This window comes from Symphalangus syndactylus, chromosome 3 (assembly GCF_028878055.3).
Source record: "Symphalangus syndactylus isolate Jambi chromosome 3, NHGRI_mSymSyn1-v2.1_pri, whole genome shotgun sequence".
In the NCBI taxonomy this organism is placed as follows: Eukaryota; Metazoa; Chordata; class Mammalia; order Primates; family Hylobatidae; genus Symphalangus; species Symphalangus syndactylus.
In genome coordinates this window covers 28,768,110-28,787,574 of record NC_072425.2, presented here as the reverse complement: position 1 = coordinate 28,787,574, position 19,465 = coordinate 28,768,110, and the positions used below count along the sequence as shown (strand labels likewise).

Genomic DNA, 19,465 nt, shown 5'->3' with positions numbered 1-19,465 from the left:
AGATACTGAGTGGGGGGTGAGGGAGGGAGGGAGTAATGGAATTGTTGACTTAGTGCCCAGTGGATTTGCGGGCCGTGGGAAATAGGGGAAATAGCTCATCTTGCCTGTGTCCTTTGCCGTGACCTCTGGGCTGCTGTCTTCCCAGTCTCAGCCATACTTTTTCAGTTCCATCCACCCTTCCCTCCCTCCTGTTTCCTCTCACCTGTCTCCAGAAGTGATGACTACACTAATTTGTTCACAGGCCATTAACTCTTGAGAGCTGGAAGAGGCCAGCCCTGAGTTGGCAAGGAACGACTTGGGTGCTGGCTCTCGGGCCGCCAGGAGCCGTCATAACTCTCTCATATGCCTGCCTGCCTTGCGACTTGGTGCTTATCTCTCCCTCTGCCTGCTTGCAGATGACGACTGTACGGACTCCTTCACGCCCAATCAAGTCGCCAGAATGCACTGTTACCTGGACCTGGTCTACCAGGGCTGGCAGCCCTCCAGGAAACCAGCGCCTGTTGCCCTCGCCCCCCAAGTTGTGGGCCACACAACGGACTCTGTGACACTGGAGTGGTTCCCACCTATAGATGGCCATTTCTTTGAAAGGTGAGTGTGCCCTGTGTAGTGTTGATCCCTCTCTCTCTCTCCTGCCAAGAAGAAGGAAACTTGGAAGGGAAGCAGACTTGGAGAGGGATTTTACTGCATTTCTTATTCTTGTTCAAAAGGTATCTCCACCACCTAGTGTGTTGTAAATTTGGGATCAGGGAATAAATAAATGATTGTTAATAGAAACCAATAAATAACAATAAATATTTTTAAGTGAATGGGCACTTAGATTCACTTTGTTTTTAGAAACTTGGAAACCTCTTTTGCTACAGACCTCCTCTGGGATGGAGGTACTAGTCTTGTCTCCATGAGCTCAGGAGTTGTGATTGCCTGGGCAAAAACATTTATATTATATTATATATTATATTAATTATATTATGTCATATTATATATGCTTATATATGGATATATATATTTATGTGTGTGTCACATGTGTGTATATAAGTACATATTTACATATAAGAATACATATACAAGGCCGAGCACGGTGGCTCACTCCTGTAATTCCAGCACTTTGGGAGGCCAAGGCGGGCAGATCACGATGTCAGGAGTTCGAGACCAGCCTGACCAACACGGTGAAATCCCGTCTCTACTAAAGCACAAAAATTAGCCAGGTGTGGTGGCGCGTGCCTGTAATCCCAGCTACTTGGAAGACTGAGGCAGGAGAATGCTTGAACCCGGAAGGCGGAGGTTGCGGTGAGCCGAGATGGCACCACCGCATCCCAGCCTGGGCAACAGAGCGAGACTTTGTCTCAAAAAAAAAAAAAAAAAAGCATATACATATATGACATACAAACACAATTTTTGCGCCAAATGTTTTTTTTTTTTATTTTGTAGAACTAAAGGTAGCATTTTTATAAGACCAGGGAATGATAAACTGAGGCACAAGGTATCTCTATTCTGCTGCCCTGACTGTTCATTAATTAACCACATGGCCTTGAGCAAGTCACTTTCTGTCTCTGAGCCTGATTCTCCCTTCCCTGAAAACTGGGTCTAATGATACTACAGTGGCTTGAAAGTGGAGACCTGAATCAAATGGTCTCCTGTGATCTTTCCCCCATATAAACTCCTTGAGGAGCTCAAGCTCTAAGGGGACCAGATTTAAAAGGGTCATGAAAATAGACCAAGGTATTTGCATCTATTTTGGAATTTTGCCATAATTCAGGGAAGATTAGTGTATTACCTCTACTCTCAGTCCTTCTTTGGGATGCTTTATCTAGTAATGGTGATATATTAATGATGGTAAAAATAATAACCATGCTAATAATTAATCGATATCACTTTATTGTAGTTGCTGGGATCTATCAAGTGCTTACTATGTGATGGATTCTATACTAAATGCTTTACATACAGAATCTCCTTTAATCTTTCTGGCAACCTTGTACAAAACAAATCATCTTCCTCATTTGCTAGATAAAAAGAGAACTGGAGCTGAAAGAGGCTGAAAGGTGACCAGAGGGTCATAGAAAGTAGCAGGGACTGGGCTTCAGCTCCTGTTTTGTATTGTGTTATCTCAGACTCGTATGTGCTTTCATTAAGTTGTTTCAAAACTAGAATTGGAGAAAAGGCATTACACTGCCCCCCGCAAGGAAAAAAAAAAAAAGCCACAAAAAGAAGCAAGAAATTCTCATTTACAAGTATATTTGTCTGCATTTGTGTGTGTGTCAAAGGCATATTAGGCAAAGGACCTAAATAGACACTTCAAGACACACAAATGGCCGACAGCTATGTGGAAGAAATGCTCAACCTTACTAATCATCAGGAAAAAGCAAATTAAAACCACAAGAAGGTGTCACCACACCCCTGTTAGAATGGCTATTACCAAAAAGAGGAAAGATAAGAAGTGTTAGCCAGGGTGTGGAGAAAAGGGAACACCTGTGCACTGGTGGTGGGAATGTAGGTTAATATAGCCATCACGGAAAATACTATGGGGGTTCCTCAGAACATTCAAAACAGAACTGCCATATAATCCAGCAATCCCAATTCTGTGTATATATTTAAAGAAATTGAAATTAGTATGCCAAAGAGATTGCTACACTCCCATGTTCACTGTACATTGTTCACAATAGCTAAAATATAGAAGCAACCTAGGAGTCCATCTTCAGATGAACAGGTAAAGAAAATGTGGTACACAGATGGTCTCCAATTTATGATAATTTGACTTCCACTTTTTTGTCTTCACAATGGCAAAAAAGTAATATGTATTCAGCATTGCTTTGAGTATTAAGATGGTATAAACCTATTGTAAGTTGAAAATATCATAAGTCAAAAGTGCATTTTCAACTTACCATATTTTCAACTTAAGATAGGTTTATTGGGTGAGTCCTGACCCCATTGTAAGTCAAGGAGCATCTGTATAGACACAATGGAATACTATTCAGCCTTAAAAGCGGGAAAATTCTGTCATTTTCGACAAAATAATGAACCTGGAAGACATTATGCTAAGTGAAATAAGCCAGGCACAGAAAAACAAATAACTGCATGATCTCACATATATGTGGAATCTAAAAAAATTGAATTCATTGAGGTAGAAAGTAGAATGATGACCACCAGAGGCAGGTGGGGTGAGTAGGGAGAGGGAGGATGTTGATCAAAGGGCATAAAGTTTCAGGTAGATGGGAGGAATAAGCTTTAGTGATCTGTTGCACAGAATGGTGACTCTAATAAATGATAATGCATTGTATATTTCAAACTTGTGAAAAGAATAGATTTCAAATGTTTTTGCCAAAAAAAAGTGTGAGAGATGATGGATTTGTTAATTCGCCCAATTGAATCACTCCATATTGTAAACATATATCAAAACATCTCACTGTACTCCATAAATATATACACAATCATTATATGTCAATTAAAAATAAAATTTAAAAAATTTTTGAAACCTATTTGATCACAGTACCACATAAAATGTGGGCACTAATTTTTCACATTACCATCAGTACCTGAGTCTAGAACCTTCTTTGGCAGCTGGCGAATGTGATCATCAGGGAAGGAAATGTACTTCCTACGCTCTGTAGAAATTCCCCTTGCCCTGCCCCAGCCATCCTCACTGGGAGCACAGAGCTGGGTTTGGGAAACCTTGTGTGACACTTCAGAGGTTTCCAGCAGCCCATAGATTTATTTGCTTTTTCTGTGGTGATGAGAAGTATCAGACTTTTGGTCAAGCCTTGGCCTCCATTCCACTTAAAAATGGAAGTTTCGTAAATGAAGCTTCCTGTGTATGTATTTAATTTATATTTCATAAAGCAGTTATTGTTCATTAAATAAATACCACCTGATTGTTGGAAACCTGTTGGAGGGTTAATTGTTGTGTAATGAGATATGTCTCTATTACACAGTGTCCTCAGCTTCAATCAATATGTTTTTAATAACCTATAGTCAGTTGGTTCTTGAGGCTCATATAATAGCCATTCTGTTCAGTTTAAGATTTCATAACATAGTTATCATATGTTAAATTAAAAGTGACGTTTCCAAAACATATCTAATTAGGGTTAGCAGCTACGTTGACCATAGTCTATGGCTAAAAGAAGTCAGTCCACAAATTCAATAAATTGTTGTAAAGAAATGGAACTGTCTTTAATGTAGATCTCTCTCCCACACAGATGGAATTTATACTCATGCAAACTGGCTTAGTAGAAAGTGTACAAGATTTAATGTCAGGTCATCCATTTCCCATCCTCAGCTTTATCATTCCCAGTCAATGGGACCTTGAGCAAAGCCATCTCACCTCTGTTCTTCTGGGTCTTCTTCCATCAGAATGTGCTAATCATGCTCATGTCACCTAGCTTTTGTGTAGAATTCAGCAAGATAACTATGAAATGCCAAGCACACACACTCTATGTTCAAGAAATATCAGCTCCCATTTTGTGCAACATTTTCCAGAGCTGTTTAGCTACTTGAAAATTCCCTTTCCCTGCAAAGCCTCTGGTGTTTTCCACTACATCCATCAATGCCAACCTCTAGCCCCTGGCCATCCTCATGTCCTCCTGCTGTTCTCACATCTGTGGTCTAAGAGAATACAAGGGTTTCCCTTAAAAAAACATATTCAGATCCTCCCACAGCCTGTGTCCTCACACATGGGCAACTGAATAAATAATTCAAGGCCACCCCTGGTTTTCCTAACTCCTTTATTTTTATCTGTCTTGCAAACACGTGTTGACTGGGTTGTTTCAGTTATCTGACAATTGGCCATGGTATATTGGAAATAGTACTGGACAGAAAACCAAGAAACCTGGGTCTGAAGTCTTTGTGACCTCATCCAGTCCCTCTGCCTTTGGCCTCAGTTTTCTTATCTGTAAGCCAAAGATGTTCTAGGCTTTCTCAACCAAGGTTCCTCTTCTAAATTTTAAGACATGGAAAATGATTTGAGTAACTATTTCCTCATTTCTCCCAAAGATGGTATATAATAAGTACTATTTTAGTTTCAGAGGAGACAAGTTAATTCATTATATGCAACGGATGCCTTGGAGAAACATTGTCCAATAGGATTTGCTGCAATAATGGAAATATTCTATATCAGCACCAAGATTATAGCCATTAGCCAACTGGGGCTTGAAATGTGACTGGTGTGACTGAAGAATCAAATTTCAAATTTTACTTATTTTTAATTAAATTAAGTTTAAATAGCCACATATGGCTAATAGCTGCCATATTGGACAGCACATACTTAGAGCTTTAAGCTTTGATTTTCATGAAACCCAAGTAAGAAAGATGAACTCTCGCAGCTTTGGTATCCTGCATGTCTATGATTTCATTGTCTATGTTTGTGTATGTTTATGTGTAGATATAGGTATCCATGAAGACAAAATGAATGTGAAAGGTAGGAAACACATACAATTCCTAGATGTGTAGGACAGGACATCATACATTTGCTTCAGCTGGATGATGATTTGTTCAGTCATCCAAGTATTTTTGGGATCCTGGGATGTATCAGGAATTCACTGAAACTCGGGTGGCTTTATGTGTATCACCCACAATAAAACATCTAAAGGATATAGAAAGAAAGAATTGAATGACCATCAAGGTCAGCATGGTTCCCGAATTCATCCCAGAATATTTGTAACCCCAGTGTCAGTCTAAAGCCAGTCATGTGACTCAGAGCCTCTATGCGGGGATTGTGGTCATCCTAAGGGAACTCTGCCTTCATTAGCAGTGCTAAGGAAGTCTCTCTCTCCACTCCTACTTTTCTGCATTTGAGTATATTTGTATAATTGTTATTATTGCTACTCCAAGAGTAACTCATGTATTTAAAATATGTAGAAAATTTAGAAAACCAGAAAGAGTAATAATAGGGGGTGGGATCAATCATCCTATATTCCATTGCCCAGAAATTGCTGCTGATAATATTTTGTTTCATAAGGTTATTTGAACATTGAGATATTGCTATAGATTTAGCTTTGGATATGACTTTTTCATGTAATATTATAGCTTACACACTTTCCATGAAGTTGCATAATCTTTATAAATATTTCTGCAATAACTGCTTGCCATTCCATTAAGCATATTAACCATGGGCTATTTAATGATTCTCTGATCGCTGAATATTAATATTAGTGTGCTTGCAAAATTTCCACCTACATATGGTTTCATATTTATGATGATAAGGCTGAGAATGCAAAACCTACAATTTGAAGGTCTGCACTAGGTTAACCATGAGTATTAGCACATGCGTAAGTGACTGGTATCCATCCATCCAGCCATCCATCCATTCAACTGCTTATACTGACCAACATTATAAAATAAGTTGTGTGCTGTGCCGTGTGAAATAAAAAGATAGATATTGACTTTGTCCTCAAGGACCTCAAAATCTATTGGGAGAAACTCTCCTGCATGTCAAAAAAATGTCTTCACAGAGGAAATGATGTCCAAGGTGAACTTGGAGGAGAAACATCAGCCAAGTGAAAAAAGTCTGCAGAGGGGATGTGGGTAACATGACACAACATGATAGGTAGACAGAGCTTATCGTGGAGAGAAACAAAGCTAGAGTGAAGCAGAGGATAGTATGAAAGAGCATTGAATACCACATTATAGGGCATTAGGGGATAAAATCACTGAAAGAGGTAAGCAGGGGCATGACTTATTTATCTTAAGGTTTGGGGATGATCTCCTGTCGGCTGTGTGGAGGAGGAACGGGGAGAAACAGCACACTGTGATGGTCACAAGCACACAGTTCCTGACTGTGTGAGCCCAGAGGCATAGTGAATGTCCCTGCGAGGGGAAAGCCATAAGGCTTCAGACCTGGCTTCTCCATTGCATCCTTTCAGGTAGCCAAAGCACAGAAGTTCTTCCAGGAATGATGAAAGAGTTATCATCAGGACCATTGCTCTTTGAGAAATAATGGGTTGTGCTGGGACATTTCTCGACATCTTCCCAAGATTTTGTTTCCAGTCCCTCTGCAGAGGTCACTCAGATTTGCAGTTTTCGGTTCACAATAAGACAGGAGAAGAGGACTCATTCCTCTCCCTTCTCCACAACTGCCTCATAAACAGATGCCAAATCTGGAAAATGAGTAGGATCCCAGAGACTCTATAGCCAAAGGAAGATTGAATCCAGATACACAAGACACTAGTTGGTAGGGGAAGCCATCATAATATTCCACTTCTGGGACTGGTCCCATTGAGGGATTGGCTAGCCCCTTGGAAAGCCGCTAAAATGAATTAGATGGCATGGTAGAGAAACTGCTTTTGACTGTAAAATCGAGGAGTGACTCATCCATCCACAGAATGTCAAGGCTGGACGGTTCTTTAGGCATCTTTTAATCCAGCCCTCTTATTTTCAGATGAAAGAACCATGCCGTCTTCATATTTAATGCCTAAAATACAAGATAGTGTCTGGCACATAGTAGGTACCTGATAAATATTGTAAAAGGAGTAAACTTTGAGAACAAAATGAAGCAAAAGATTTTCTCATAACTACATTGCAAATCCTCAGTGGAGCTTCACATGCCTGATAAAATTAAAATTATTGCAGGTGGTGAGTCTTCAGCCTGTTGACTTTGTGCTGCTAAAAATCAGAGAAATGTATACATCATCAGAACAGAAGCCACTTAGGCTCAAACGAGGTTCTTGCTGGGCAATGGGGAGGCATTTCACTTACGGTTATTTCCAGAAGCCTTGGCATATGTAGGCAGGAAAGGGGGAAACACAGATTTGCTGTGTCCTCTGCCCCATTGACTCTGGCCTAGTCCCATCAGTTGCTCATTCAACTGTTCCTAAGTCGGTGCATTTTCCCTCTTTCCTTGGCCTCCTAGAGAATTGGGATCAGCATGTGATCTTTGCCTGGAAGGGAGAATCCTGGTGCAGTATGCTTCCAATGCCTCATCCCCAATGCCCTGCGGCCCATCAGGACACTGGAGCCCTCGTGAAGCAGAAGGTAAGCCAGGCTTCTGGAAGCTCATCGACAGGTGGAGTGTGCAAAGAACAGCTCTTTCAATGTATACGGGGTTTTATGATTTTTATGGGTCTTTCTCCTGTATCATTTGATTAACATCATCCTGCAAGGTTAGTAGTCAAGCACTCATCCATTTGACAAATACTTTTTGAGCACCTGCACTATCCTAACATGTTATTCTCATATTACAAATGAGGAAACAAAGACACTAAGATATTAAAGAAGTGCCCAAGGCCACGCACCTGACACAAACACAGTGTCTTGGGGGTATTTATACATCCTTCAGACCCCAACTGCTTGTAGTTACAAACAAAGTCACTTTAGAGTTAATACATATATTTTGGGGCTTCAAGGCATCAGTGGTCTTTGATTCTTCTGTTATTTCTTAGACTACACAGAGCACTTTCACGTGCGTTGCAACTATTCCTTTTAATTTCTTCTATATACCCTCTTTTTGGGATCTATTTACCTGTAAGACACATAAAGGAAGTGCCTTATGATTCCCACTATTATGGGTTCCACCCACTATCCGACTCTTCCCTGCTCAGGGGTGTCTCTCAGGCTTACCAAGGAACCAATGATCTCTGTGCTTTCTTACATCATAATTGAAATTAAGAGAAGAATACCTTTTGCCAAATGCTTGTTGTCACACTTTTTCACTTGGCCTCAGAACCAGGCTGGCAGAGGCTCCATACTTTCCTCTTAGTCTTTCATCTCCCCCTCCCTGGTACTCAGGGATGTACACATAGACCCTGCCCCCACCCAGTCCTTCTTGCTCCTCTGCAGGTTAGCTCATGCCAGCAGTCACTGGGTGAGGACACTATTACACCAGTGCATCAGAGGGAGCGGAATCAGTCTTCTCACTGAACACCAGTAAGGACTCCTCCGCTATCCTCTATATTTTTAGAAAGAAGGTTGAAAAGAAAAAGCCAGAGATAGAATAAAGCAAGGGGGAAGGATCAGAGAGGAAAGTGAAGTTGAAAAACGACGGCACTGCACTTTATTTTTTAAAGTAGCTTAAAATAAAAATGAGAGTCAAACTTGGGAAGTCTAAACAAATCCATCTGGAATGTAAAGCAAGAGGGATGTCTGGGAAAAGCCCTCAGTTCAGCCTCACAGAATCACAGGCTGTCAGACCTGAGAGGGATGCCTGGGGTCATCCGGCCCGGGCTCCCCACAAGTGCAGGAATCCCCTCTATGTGCATCCTCACTGAGGTTCCCTGGTGCCTGTTCAAGCTCCAGTTTTTTAGAAAGTTCTTGAAATCTACAATTGTAATTTTTCCACCCAAACTAAACCCACTTTGGGTTGTCACAGAGAATGTGACAACATTTTGCATGCTTGTATCTAGTGAGCCTGTCTCACTAGTGACCAACACAGGCACTATATGCTGGGCACTGTCTTGAGCACATGGGCAAGGCAGTGCTGAGTGTCTGCTAGGGAAGTCAGATAAGTAAATGGCCAATTGCCATTCAGTGTGAACAGGCTTATGGTAGTAGATGTACCAAGTGGTGCTGGGGGCCTGTAAGAAGGGGACCTCATGCAGAACTGGAGACTCAGTCTTCCCATGAAATATCACAACACTGTGAACAAGGTGCATCTGAGAATGTGAAAAAGTTTCATATGTTCACAGAGTGGCTGTTTTCTAAATCTAGTTCAGAGGCTTATGGGGTTCCTGGAGACATTTATAGGGTATCCTCAAAGTCAAAAGTATTTTCATAAAATTACATAAGACATCATTTGCTTTTTCCACTCTCATTCTCTCCAGAGAGTCCAGTGGAGCTATCTGATAGACACGTGACATGTGATGTCATTTGTCCTCTGATAGCTAATGGAACACACTCTTATGTATTCTTGAATTTTTAAATTTCTTAGCTTTAGTTTATAATACGGAAGCTACTAATAGATATAACCTGCATAAGCAAAAGTTCAGTAAGGCTATAAGAGTTTAAGTAGGTTCAGAACATGTAAAACAAGGTAGAGGTGGCAGAGGTAAGACAGATGAGATGGATAATGGCCAGGTGAGGACGGGTTTGGATTCACACCAAGGGCAGTGAGAAAACCATGTGCCTTATGAGGGCATGATATATGGTAAGACCTGCATGTCATAAAGATTGCTCAGACTGCTGTGTGAAGAAGAGATCAAGAGTATTTGGTTGCTAGAGGAAGGGAAGCAGCAAGGTGACTGTTGCCAAAATCCAGCTGAGGAATGATGGTGGGCTGGTGAGGTCGGTGGCTGTGAGAATGGAGAGAAGTTTATGGGGTTGAGAGGTACTTGGAAGGTAGAATTAGCAAGATTCTCTCCTGAGATGTCTCTGGCTAAAATTATCTTGCTTTGTTCTACCACTTGTTTGAATAAAATTATTTCCAGACATCTCCCCACACCTACATCCAATGCAACTATTAGTTGGTGAAGTTTGCTCCTAGTTTGTTCCTGACCTTCTTAAAGCACGATATGCAGAATGGAGTTCAACTGGAGGCACTGAGGTCTCTGGTTCCCTGAACCAATTCGGAGCTCCAAGGAAACCCAGCAACCCTGGGTTTTCCTCCTATGTAAATTTAGTACATGTGGGCCAGGAAAAGACACAGTTCTTTTTTTAGAGCATCCTATTACAGTCTCTGTGATCCTTTTGGCTCAGACCCTTTTAATATCCTTGAAGAAATAAACTTTTCCATGAGCCAAACTCTGCAATTTATTTCTCAACTCATTCTCATCCTATTTATCTTTGCATGTTTAAGGTTTTGGACTTCCCAAACTAACTTAAAACTCCCAAATTCATGAGCAATGCCAGGCATATCTGTAGGGTTGGGGAAAAAACATGGGGAGTGCAGGAGAGGGAAAGGAGGAGGATTGGACCATGGTCTCAGCCCTACTATTGATGTACTCTGTGCCCTTGAATGAGTCACATAGCTTCTCTGAAAATGGCATTGTATCCACAGAATGAAAAGTTGAACTACAATATCCTTTCCAGCTCTAGTATTCCATGGAGCTGTAACTTCTTTTCATATAATCCCATATTAACTAGCAGAAGATTCTTCATTTAACAAATCTTTATTGGAAATCTACTGCATTTCATTAGTTTCATTTCAAAGAAGGTAAATACAGTCATAGAACGGCTTGCCTTTGTTCATAGACAGTGGTTGCACTCCTCCTTCTTGAGCAAAACTGTATTTCATACATGAATATTTTTGAGATATTTGATGCCATGTTTTATCTGTAGCCTATAAATTAGATAAATATATATTTCTTGATCTGACTGACTCAAATCCCAGTTAAGATCACTTATGCAAGTATAAAATAGATCACAAGTGTTGGGTTTTCCATGAGAGATTAGCACATGGCACTAACTGTTTTTATTTTTTCTCATTTGTGTGTTTTCTCTATTGTTCTGCCCAGAATATTTCAGGTGTGCTTAACTATTCACCTGGAAAAAAGCTTGGCACCAAGTTTTTATAACTATATTTGTGTCAACAGCTGCAGTGTATATATACATAGATACATAATGGGTGCCTGTATAGCGCTTCACAAATGTAAATGTAGATCAGCATGATTATGTATAAATATATACGTCTATACACATGTATGACCTTATTTCTAGTGGACAGTTTATATAAACATGTAATTTTTCATTTAATCACCATATATACAAAAGGATATCTATTAATAATGAAGTAACAGGGCTTTTACGCTTAGTTCTCTTTTCTTCTTTGTTTATTCTTTTCTCCCCTTCCACCCTTCCTTCTCCCCCTTCCTTATCTTCTTCCTTCCCTTCTCTCTTTGTTTCTTTTCTTCAGCTCCTCTCCTTACCTTGCAACTACATGTCCAATCAATCTTCCAGCTGTGTTCACTTTTCCTCTTTAGGAATTCTGACTTGCCATCTCCTTGCATGCTTTCATATATTTATATATTGCAGTTCATATATTGTCTGCATTAGTCCGATACTCTCCTAACTAGTCTCACAAGACTAAAAGCTCCCTGAGAACAGAGATCATGCTGGCAAACTTATTCTCTTGGAGCCTAGCCTACCTCTGGACACACACCTGGCACTGAATAGTTACTCTTTGAATGCATGGAATGAATGGGTGGATAGATGGATGGATGGATGGACGGATGGATAGATGGTTAGTGTCCGTGTCTCTAAACAGTGGTTTTTCTTTTCTTTTTTTTTTTTTTCTTTTTGAGACGGAGTCTTGCTCTGTCCCCCAGGCTAGAGTGCAGTGGCGCAATCTCGGCTCACTGCAAGCTCTGCCTCCCGGGTTCACGCCATTCTCCTGCCTCAGCCTCCTGAGTAGCTGGGACTACAGGCGCCCGCCAACACACCCGGCTAATTTTTTGTATTTTTAGTAGAGACGGGGTTTCACCGTGTTAGCCAGGATGGTCTCGATCTCCTGACCTCGTGATCCGCCCGCCTCGGCCTCCCAAAGTGCTGGGATTACAGGCTTGAGCCACCGCGCCCGGCTCTTTTCTTTTCTTTCTTTCTTTTTTTTTTTTTTTTATGGAGTTTCACTCCTGTTCCCCAGGCTGGAGTGCAGTGGCGTAATCTTGGCTCACTGCAACCTCAGCCTCACGGGTTCAAGCAATTCTCCTGCCTCAGCCTCCTCGGCAGCTGGGGTTACAGGCATGTGCCACCACACCCAGGTAATTTTGTATTTTTAATAGAGATAGGGTTTCACCATGTTGGTCAGGCTGGTCTCGAACTCCTGACCTCAAATGATCTGCCTGCCTCGGCCTCCCAAAGTGCTGCGATTACAGGCGTGAGCCACCTCACCTGGCCAACAGTGGTTTTTCTAAAAGGCGACTCTGATATCACTCATTTGCTTAAAATTTCTCAGTAGCTCTTCATCTATTTCAGTGTAAAGCTCAGTTTCCTCCTTAATGTGGTATACAAGCCACTTCACAATCTTGGTTCTACTTAGCTTACCAGCCTCAGCATTTGTTGCTCTACAATTGCACTCAAAATCATAGTAACCTTAACTTACACTGTCTCCCAACTGTTCTCATGCTTGGAATACCTCCTCTTACCAATATTTTCCTTGTTAATACCTCCCTACTTTCCAGGACAGAGCTAATATATTTATGGGAATCTATTAATGATCTCATCCTATTTGAGGTTTACAGCAACCCCGAGGTAGGTAACATTACAGTAGGTAACACAATGAGAAACCCTATAACTGATATTTTAACACAAATTTCATTCCTTCAAAGCCTGGCACACTGCCTGGACCAACAATATCATACTCTACTCCCTGCCAGGGAATTTCTGAACCATCTGAGTCTCAGTTTCCTCTTCTGTAAAATGAATTTCATAAGACCTGCGTCACAGACTTAGTGCCAGCGTAAAAAGACCTGAGGCGTGTAATGTGCTTGGCACAGTGCCTGCACATTGAGGATGGTCAACTCATGAAGGCTGGCATTATTAATGAGGTTGCTGCTTTGGTTATGGTTACACTCAGTGCCTCTAGGGACTCTTTTTTACATCTAAGGGTTTGTCTTTAATAACCAGACAACCACAAGCTTTGCTAAGATTTCTACTCCTGTTTACTTGCTTGAGCATAATGACCAGACTCACCTTCCTGTCCTTTGGAAGCATTTGGTCCCTCTGTTGATTAACAAGAAACTAGGGAGGAAGGATGAGCCAGGCAGATTTGTCATCTTTGCTCTCCTGTGGCTTCCCACCACTGACAGTCATTTTCTCCAAGGAAGGGAGGAAGATTACTTCATCCCTTGCTAGTTGCAGGAGAAAGCCCATGGTGGAATGTTCACCTGGCACCCACCATCAGGAAGCATGCCTTAATGTTCCATGCTGTAACTTTTAACTCGATGTTAACAGGATAGAAGGTCCTTCCTTTAACAAATATTTATTTAGCATCCGCTATGTGAATATTCTATGGACTAGGCACACTGTATTAAGCAAAGGCTACGTGGCATTGAGTGAAGCAGTGCTCTTTAATAGAGACAAAATGACAACGATCTTACAGGATTTTGATGACAGTCAGATGAGTTAACTAATAACTAGGAGATGTGTTTCATATACCGTAAAGTGCTGCCTTCAATGAAGTTGACTGAATGAGTAAGTGATACATGTGTGTCAACATCCCACAAAGTTAAGAGAGTCAGGAACTCAGTGTGTTGGAAAGCAGACAAGAAGAAAGGCTTCAGCTAGGTGGGGAGTCCTACTTGTGTTTTTCCCCTAAACTACAGGTTGCTTTGAGCCAGCAGTTGCTGCAAATAATGAATGAAATTAGCCAAGGAGAGATAGAGGAAATCTTGTAGTTAAATCCATCTTTTCTTGCTCTGATGCATTATATCTAAGAAACCTCTGTGTATTTTCTCACCCCTCCTTCTCTTTTCCTCTTCTCTTCTCCATCTCCACTTGGTGGCTTCTCTCTTTCCTTGGCTAAGCAGAGTCAAAGAGGTTAGAGGTATTTACAGCCTTCACTGGCATAGTTTTTTCACTCCAAATAACTTTCTAGTATTGACATTATAGTGATTCCTGTTACTCTGTAACATTACCACAAAGCATTTTTAAGCAAAGATTTTTTTTTTTCTTATTTGCTTCAGAAAGGTCTAGGGTCACCACTACCGTCCCAACCAACCACTGATGCTGAAGAAAAAAAGAATGTGGCTAGGTGGGCATGGGGACGCATGCCTATATTCAGCTACTCAGGAGGCTGAGGCAAGGGGATTTGAGCCTGCAATGAGCTATAATCAGACCATTCCACTGCAGCCTGGGCAATAGAGCAGGACTCTGTCTCTTAATTTTTTTTTTAAGGTGTCTAGTTGGACAACTTGAGGTCCTTCGTCTTACCATCTGGTCTGTCTCTCTCATGAGGCTCCCTTAAACAAATTAGAGCCAATCACTACATTGAGTCCTGGTTCTTTTTCTCAGTAGTGGAAGGAAGAGCTCTCTGGGAGTCTAGATGTGATCTCAGCAGAGAAAAATTCAGAAGTCGCTGCAGGCTGAGATCAGTGGGGATGAGGCATCATCTCCCTAGGGAAAGAGGAGAAGAATCCCTCCTTCCTTCTCCCTGCTCCTCACCCAACCCTCCCCTTCCTGAGTGAGACAGAGTGTGGAGAAGCTCAGTGGTATGGAATGACCGCATGTAGAGAAGGGGAGGAGCAGAGATAAGAGGGCTCCAAGGCTGCCTTTCAGCTTTCAGCTCTGTTGTTCATGGTTCTGGACAGTTTCCTCCCAGGTCCTCAGTCTGCAGGGTGGATGCTATTTATGCTCACCTATTCTTTGCTGGTCTGGGATGGGGTTAGGATTTCTGTCAGTCCAAGTAGGTTTTACCAATGGCAGTAATACCACAAGGATTCTAATTTATTCTACTGTCCCCTGCATCCAATAGGGAGAAGAACAAAGAATACAGATTCCAAAATGAAACAAAACTCAGTTCCAATGCTGACTTTTACACTTCAAGTTGTATGAACCTGATCGATTCACTCTATATTTGGGAGCCTTAGTTTTCTCACCTCCTAAATAAGTCCTTGCAAGAATTAAAGAAGTTCAGGGGACACAGTGGATGTTTAGCCAATATGTACCCTTTACTTCTTTTCATCTTAGGCGGCACAGCCTCCTAAGTGGAAGATGAGGAAGGAAAGTTTGAACATTGACTCGGTAGTGAGATGAAAGCAGTTTGACTGAATGTCTGGTGATTACTCTGAAATCTGTATTGCAGGGGTGGGGATGAGATGGATGCTGTGTGTATAGCAGATTCACCAAGGCACCAAGAACCTTCCTCTCCTTTTCCCCTCTGTCTAAGTTCTAGTCAGGCCAATTTCTCCTGGGGTCCACAGGAAACTCTAAGGATCAGAATGAAGCTCTTTCCTCAAGAACTCATTCCCTCATCTCTTCTGCGTAGGTCATCCTGATGTTGAACAGCCCTGTAAGTCCAGTGTCCGCACCTGGAGCCCAAATTCAGCTGTCAACCCACATACGGTTCCTCCAGCCTGCCCTGAGCCTCAAGGCTGCTACCTCGAGCTGGAATTCCTCTACCCCTTGGTCCCTGAGTCTCTGACCATTTGGGTGACCTTTGTCTCCACTGACTGGGACTCTCGTGGAGCTGTCAATGACATCAAACTGTTGACTGTCAGTGGGAAGAACATCTCCCTGGGTCCTCAGAATGTCTTCTGTGATGTCCCACTGACCATCAGACTCCGGGATGTGGGCGAGGAGGTGTATGGCATCCAAATCTACACGCTGGACGAGCACCTGGAGATCGATGCTGCCATGTTGACCTCCACTGCAGACACCCCACTTTGTCTACAGTGTAAGCCCCTGAAGTATAAGGTGGTCCGGGACCCTCCTCTCCAGGTGGATGCGGCCTCCATCCTACATCTCAATAGGAAATTCATAGACATGTAAGTGCACTCTCTGAATAGGGAGTTTATTAAGTGGGTGGGTTGTGGAGGAACGTGAGTTGGGTCAGAGAGGCCTGGACAGGTGGTTCATCACAGCCAAGACTCATTCTATGGATTGTAACCCATCATTGGGTGTAGATTTGTCTTAACATGGCAGAGTTGATATCATGGGAAGAGCAATAGGAAAGGAACAATTAGACCTGGATTTAGTGACAAATCTGATGTGTGACCTTAAGCCTCATAAGCCTTTCTTAATCTTAGTCATTCCAATAGTAAATGAAGGAGAGTGGATGAGAGTAGCAGTGAGAAAATCATTTATTACTAATGAAAGTAGAAGAACCGAAATTTGCTAAGGATTTTCTTTTTATATTAAATTGAAGACAATTTATGCATTTTGATTGCTTTTTCCCTGGGTGAATTGGGGGTGAAGTTATAGTAGATTGGCTGGGGGTTGGGCAAAATCCTAGGTATTTGCACAAAAATTGTGCTGGAAAGTGAATATCCAATTTTAACAGCGCTTGTTTTTGTCTTATTTCCTGAGGCAGAACAGTGGTTCAAACCCATTTGATCCTTAGGGCCTTTGCAGCTTTAGGTTTCTGTAACTCTTTTTGGATGCTCACTGCTCTTATGTGAAGTAGTACTTGTCTTTCATACTCACTTCTTGGCCAGGGAGGTGGCGCACGCCTGTAATCTCAGCACTTTGGGAGGCCGAGGCAGGCGGGTCACCCGAGGTCAGGAGTTTAAGACCAGCCTGGCTAACACGGTGAAACCCCGTCTCTACTAATAATACAAAAAAATTAGCTGAGTGTGGTGATGTACGCCTGTAATCCCAGCTACTCGGGAGGCTGAGGCAGGAGAATCGCTTGAATCCAGGAGGTGGAGGTTGCAGTGAACTGAGATCACGCCATTGCACTCCAGCCTGGGCCACAAGAGTGAACTCTATCTCAAAAAAAAAAAAAAAATCACTCACTTCTCAAGCCACCTCTCTATTACTTCTTCCCCAAACATCCTCAGAATTTCTGTCTTCGGAGGAAGACCATCTTATAATGAAGCCATTAGTGCTTTTCCTGTGTACTAGAAAATGGGCTAAGGTCTTTGCATCTTTTACTCATTCCATCCTCTCCACAACCATAGCCCTATTATTCTTATTTTACAAAGAAGAAAACTGGGGCTTAGAGATGTGAAGTCACTTGTCCAAGATCACACAGTTAGGAAGTGGTGAAGGTAAGGATTGGAATTTCGTTCTGACTCCTAAGCCAGTGCACTCAACTGGTGCTCAATTAAAGATGTGATTCCAACTTCTGTTTTAATCTACAAAAAGGATAGAGTCTTTGCCATCTAATTTGGGTGTCAATGGTTTCTATAGGCCTTTTGTGGCTCTTTATTTGGTTCTAAAATGATATAAGATAATCTCCACTCTATCTACTTGAAAATATTCACTGAGCCAATCATTAATGGAAACCAAGTTCTAGAGGAAACTTTTAATCTTTTTAAAGGGCAGAACCACTTTCAAACACTTTACCAGCACTTCCTTTTACATACTAGCAATTAATGTGCACATCACAGGCAAACTCTTGCTAATTCTTTGAATCAGAGATGAGGAACAGCTGTTTAAGGACTCAGAAAGAGCACTTGGTTTGTGTTTGAGAATGTACTTAAAATTTAAAGGATAGTCTTGCCTTAAAAATATTCCATAACCCTGTCTCTTCCATCTCCTCACTTGTCTAGAGTGGTAGAGTTCTATAAATATACTTCCACTTAAACTTTCTTTATAAAACAATGGAGGGAAGAAATAATAGATGTTTTAAAATCTCAGTTTAAACTCCGCTTTCATTTTTTTGCCTCGAGTTATGAGCCTATGAGAGCTGCCATGGGTTGAAGTGTGAAATGGTGAAGATTAATCTGAATAAATGAAAGAACCCTTTGTGATTTAGCTTAGTTCTATAATCAGCAAAATCTCAGCTAAATCACTAACTGGCTCTACCCTCTTAGGTGAGTCACTTGTCCTTTCTAGTCTTCCGATGCCTCAACTTTGCATGCAGGAGGTTGCACTAGATTAATTCTTTTCTCTCTCTCTCTCTTTTTTTTTTTCTTTCCAAGACAGAGTCTTGCACTCTCACCCAGGTTGGAGTGCAGTGGTGCGATCTTGGCTCACTGCAACCTCCACCCCCCAGGTATAAGCAATTCTCCTGCCTCAGCCTCCCAAGTAGCTGGGATTACAGGCACGCACCACCACGCTGGGCTAATTTTTGTGTTTTTAGTAGAGGCAGGGTTTCACCAGGTTGGCCAGGCTGGTCTGAAAACTCCTGACCTCGTGATCTGCCTGCCTCAGCCTCCCAAAGTGCTGGGACTACAGGCATGAGCCACCGTGCCTGGCCAGTCCTTCTCAATTTGGATTGCACATTTAAAAACTGGGACATTTAAAAATTGCCTGGGCCTCACTTGTATCCCATCTCCACTCTCCCCCCAGATATTTATTTAATGGTTAAGAATAAGGCCTGACCATTAGAACTTTTAAAATCTCATAAGGTGATTATAATTTGCAACAAGTTTAAACAAGTTTAAAAACTAGTGCACTTAAACAAGTTCTCAAAGTGTGGCCCCAGACCAATGGCATCAGTATCACCTGGGAACTGAGAAAGGCCAGGCTCTCAGGCCCCAGTCCAGCCTAGTGAATCAGAAACTCTGAGTGCAGGGCCTCTTCAGGTAATTTGGATGCTAGTTAAAGTTTAATAGCCACTGCTCTAAATTATCTCCGAGGCCCAGGAATCTCCAAATTCTCTTTCTCTCATGCAACTACTTGCTCAATTCACAAATATATACTGAGAACATTCTATATGCCAGATTCTGTACTGGAAACAGTATTAGGATGACTCAGACCAGTCCCTTTCCTGAAGGCACTCAAACTTAAGTGCTGAGCTCCTACCCACTTTGTAGAAGTGCCACGTACTGTGCCAAATCATCAGTACTGAGGTCGACACTCTTACGCACAATTTGTTCTTTCATTCGCTCTCCAAATATTTCTTTAGTCCCTACTATGTGACAGGCACAAGGGCTAGACTGAGGCTTTCATCGGCCTTCCTCTTCTAATCTTTTGTGTTTCAAGGAGTTTATTGGAGATCTGGGCTGGG

General features: G+C 41.9%; 1 protein-coding gene across 1 annotated transcript in view; it reads left to right on the top strand.

Annotated features, from left to right (window-relative positions):
* Positions 1-19,465, top strand: part of PAPPA (pappalysin 1) — a 249,129-nt gene that overhangs the window by 65,838 nt on the left and 163,826 nt on the right. Inside the window, exons 5-7 of the mRNA XM_055271320.2 lie at positions 396-588; positions 7,835-7,956; positions 15,836-16,334. Coding sequence (XP_055127295.1) covers positions 396-588; positions 7,835-7,956; positions 15,836-16,334 — 814 coding nt within the window. The remainder of the gene's footprint in view (positions 1-395; positions 589-7,834; positions 7,957-15,835; positions 16,335-19,465) is intronic.